Here is a 4,133-nt window from a genome sequence, read left to right as displayed (position 1 = left end):
TTGAAATAGGAGAAATTATTAGCCAAAAGTAACTCAAACAAGGTTTTAGAAAAGACTTTGAAAAGTGAAAAGTCGGCTTCAAGATATGAGGATCTCAACACCTAACCAAGAAAGAACCAGCAGCTCTGATACCAATTGTAACACCCTTGATTTTCGGCTAAATTAAAACTAACTTTTACATACAAAACTGGCCAAAATACAGGGATATTATAATTAATATACAAATTCCCTTTTTACAAATCCTTTGAAAAATATAAAATAATACAAATCGTAAACAAACTTTTAAAAACTTTAAATAACATCTTCACTTGAAATAAAATCCATTTGAACAGCAGCGGAAGTCACCTGAAATAAAAATCAGAAGACAGAAAGGAACTACCCCCATGACGAGTATCCCCAAAGGGAGAAAACACGTCAGCCGGAAAGCTAAGTAACAGATAATACCTCAATATAAGCAGTATTTTTTTTGGTCATGGCGTGGAAACAGAGACACGTAAAAATAAAAATAAACAAAACAGAATAATAAAAACACTCCCCGCTAACTCATCTCAATCTCAAACTTACTCCATAATATAATAAACACTCTCATCCCAATAATTAACTCAAACTCATTACTCCATCTGTAATACCCCGTTATTTAGTAAATGTGATATTAATAATTTATGTACTTTTAAATAATTAATTACAACAATTATAATTAATAAATCAAAATAAGACGAGAAGTATAGTAAAATAATAAACGGTCATGGCGTGGTACCAATGTCCCAATAATGTTAGCTGGACCTGGAAGAAGGTATGCAAGCTCAGGACTGAACTGCAGACTGCCTACTCTCAGAATGAATGGAGCATGCCACTAGGTAAAGAATACTCTGTTGGAAAAGGCTACTCTTGGCCGCAGCAGCCATCTCCTGATGTGGTATGGTATCATCAAATTTGAAATAAGTGGACTGTCCCTAAACATAGGATGATAGCCTGGATGTATCAGCATCAGGGCCTTAACACCAAGGACAAGCTATTCCGTCTTAATATTAGCAGTGACTATCTCTGCTGCATATGTGGAAATGAGGAGGAAACTCCCCAGCATCTTTTTTTTAAATGCCAGTATATTAAAGAAATCATATCTCGCATTCAAATCTGGACTGGAATTGATATACCAGATAGCAGAGACTATGACTGGAGAAGGAATGCTAGATTTTCTAGATTGAAGGTAGGGATCCTAAACAACATTCTGAATGCTGTTACCTATCCACAAAGAAATGGATGCAGGCATGAGATGCAACTACAAAGACCTGAAGTCTGTGTGGCCATGATTAAGTATGAAATCAGGACAAAAGTTCAGCAGCAACTCAAAGGCAATTTGGCTGGGAGAGATCGTGTATGGATTGGAAAACTTATGTAATTATGTTTCTTTGTTTTTCTGGTTTGTCTGATGCTTATATCAGACTCATATAGTTGGTGTAATTTGGTGCTCTATCAATATATTTTACCTTTACCAAAAAAAAAAAAAAAAAATAAACGAGCCGGGAAAGAAGATGGGCCGAGTAAATTGGAAGTGTAAATGGGCCAAGCTTGTGTAGTAGTTTTATAGCCCATGGAGAATAATAATAATAATATTAATCGTATTTCATATAATAAAAATAAACGGTAATTATGTTATAGTATTAATAGTAATAATATTAATAATATGGTAAATTACATATAATAGTAATAGTAAAATAATAATAATAATATTCATAATAATAATAATAATAGTAATATGGTAATTACATATTTTCCTAATTGAATTTGAATTCCATATAAGCTTAACCTACTAGCTATATAAATAGAAGATAACCTATAACAATAGACTTTATTCTTCATAAGAATCTGAAAATCATTGGTTAAAGAGAGAAGGGAGCTAAAGACGGAAAGAAAAAGGAAGAACATAGCTTTTATTATCGCCTGAAGGTAATTCTTTAAACCGTCTTATGTATACACTTTGCCTTCTTATAACTCGTTAAATAGACAACCGTTGACTGACTCGAGACCATGACCTTGACCGTGGGACATCAGAAGTTGACCGGACCTACGCCGGACAGCCGTTGACCTTCGGGGAGGGGGTGTTCGACCGGGGTTTTGTGTTGGTGTTTGTTGGGTTAATCCATGGGTGTTACTCGACATTGGACCGGTAAATCGACTGACTTGGACCGGACTTGGGTTAGGGTTGGCATCTGGGTTGTGGGTCGACCTTGATGGGTGGTCTTGGGTGGTCTTTGGTACGGTGGTGGGACGGGAAAACGCGAAAACAGAGGTAAACATGGGAGTTTCGGTTTGTTGTTGTTGGTGGTGGTGTCGTGAGTTGTTAGCCGTGAATAGTGGTGTCGTGTCGGTTAGTGTCGTGGCTAGGATGGCATAGAGAGTTGCAAGTGGTGGCGGTTGCCGGTTTGTGGGTGTATGGGTGGTGGTGCTTGGTGTGTCGTGCTGTGTTGTGGTGTGCAGGCTATTGTTGTTTTCGTTTCTACCGGCTACTGTTTAGGTGGTTGCAGGGGAGTGTCAGGCTACTTTGTTTTGATGTGAGATTAAGCCCCTTGAGTTTACTTTGTAGCAAATAACCCCCTTAACTTTGCTACAAAGTGAAATCAAACCCTTTTTATTTTTCCGGGTAAAATCTCGCCGGATTATCAATTTCTCACCAATATCTCATGTCTTTGTACATATTACATATAAAATCTCACTGAAATCAAGCCCCTTTTATTTTTTTTCCGGTCAAAATCTAACTGATTGTCATTTCTCACCAATATCCCATATTCTCATCAATATTTTTATAGTCTATAACTGATATTCAGATTATATAATCTCAATCAAAATCATTTAACTTGCTACTGTTAGTGATAAATGTCATAATCGTTTTTACGGACATTTAAATCGTTTAACTAGTATCCTGCAAGTATCTCATCAATATTCATATACGTGATAATGTTGGTGACTTAATGATGGGTGGAACTCGTGGAAGACAGGGAGGTAGAAAGTTAGATTTAGGATTTGGAAACAAAGGTGTGCTAGAATAATACTCGTATAAGTCTTTCAGTACTTATACGAGTATAAAGTGTGAAATTTTATATGTAAAATATACAAGGACATGAGATGTTGGTGAGAAAGTGATAATCCGGTGAGATTTTGCCCGGAAAAATAAAAGGGCTTTGATTTCACTTTCTAGCATAGTTAAGGGGGTTGTTTGCTACAAAGTAAACTTAAGGGGCTTAATCTCACATCAAAGTAAAGTTAAGGGGGTCGTTTACCACTTTCGCGAAATTTAAGACGCTACTTTAAGTTTAATAAATCTCAAAAATAAATACACATATATAAGATATCGAAAATATTGGGTATTACAAATAAACAATAATTAAGCAAAGAATAAAAGGAATTGTACCAAACTTATGATGAACAAATGGAAGGAAACAATAATAAAAGAAAACTTGATTGATCAATGAAGAGTTGTCAATTCTTCAATAAACCCAAATAATCTTCCAATTACCCAACTAGATCTAAGAATTCTTCAACAATAATAAAGGAAGGATTGATATGTAATTAGGCTAATTGATTTCTAATCAACTCTAATAAATTGATAATAATCTCCAAATACAATGGGTTATTTATGCTAAGTACAAGTATTAGGGTAACTAAGGGCTTAAATGACGATTAAGTCCCTAAGAAGAAGACAAACGCCTTGCAAGTCCTTAAGGAGCCTCACGACCTCCCTATGTTGGACGCTCATACTACATAGGGAACCGTCCGTCTTGCTTGTGGGACGCTTGATACGTGCATTTTATATAGTCTTTTTAGCCTAATTTATGCACGTATTTCTACGCTTTTATCGTAGTTTATGCTACGAAATGCCCCGAATATGCTACTTTGGTTTGTTTTGTCTTATTTGCAGGAATGAACCAGAAAGTAGTGAAATCAAGCCTTTTACCGTCCTTTTAGCATGCATTTGGAGGAAGAGTGAATTTGGAGCGGGAATGAAGCTATTTTGAGATGCGCAAAGAAGAAAGATAGCTAGGCGAGCAAAGGAAGAACCTCAAATTGCTAGTGCCCAGTTTGAAGAGCCATATCTTGAGTTATAAAAAAGATATTCAGGTGATTCCAATTGGAGA

The 4,133-nt window shown here is 35.9% G+C and overlaps 1 protein-coding gene across 1 annotated transcript; it reads left to right on the top strand.

The window, feature by feature from the left end:
• Positions 1–745: 745 nt before the first annotated feature.
• LOC141601260 (uncharacterized) lies at positions 746–1,399 on the top strand. The gene is made up of 2 exons (XM_074421524.1): positions 746–921; positions 964–1,399. Exons 1-2 carry the CDS (start codon positions 746–748, stop codon positions 1,397–1,399), a joined length of 612 nt encoding a protein of 203 aa, XP_074277625.1.
• Positions 1,400–4,133: the final 2,734 nt, after the last annotated feature.

This window comes from Silene latifolia, chromosome 9, assembly GCF_048544455.1.
Source record: "Silene latifolia isolate original U9 population chromosome 9, ASM4854445v1, whole genome shotgun sequence".
NCBI lineage: Eukaryota > Viridiplantae > Streptophyta > Magnoliopsida > Caryophyllales > Caryophyllaceae > Silene > Silene latifolia.
The sequence above is the reverse complement of the archived record's forward strand: the minus strand, read 5'-3'. Positions and strand labels throughout refer to the sequence as shown.

Coding starts and splice junctions, on each gene's coding strand:
- LOC141601260 (XM_074421524.1), top strand. CDS start 746: ATGGCGTGGTACCAATGTCCCAATAATGTTAGCTGGACCTGGAAGAAG. Junction 922..963: donor CCATCTCCTGATGTGGTATG/GTATCATCAAAT, acceptor CCCTAAACATAG/GATGATAGCCTGGATGTATC.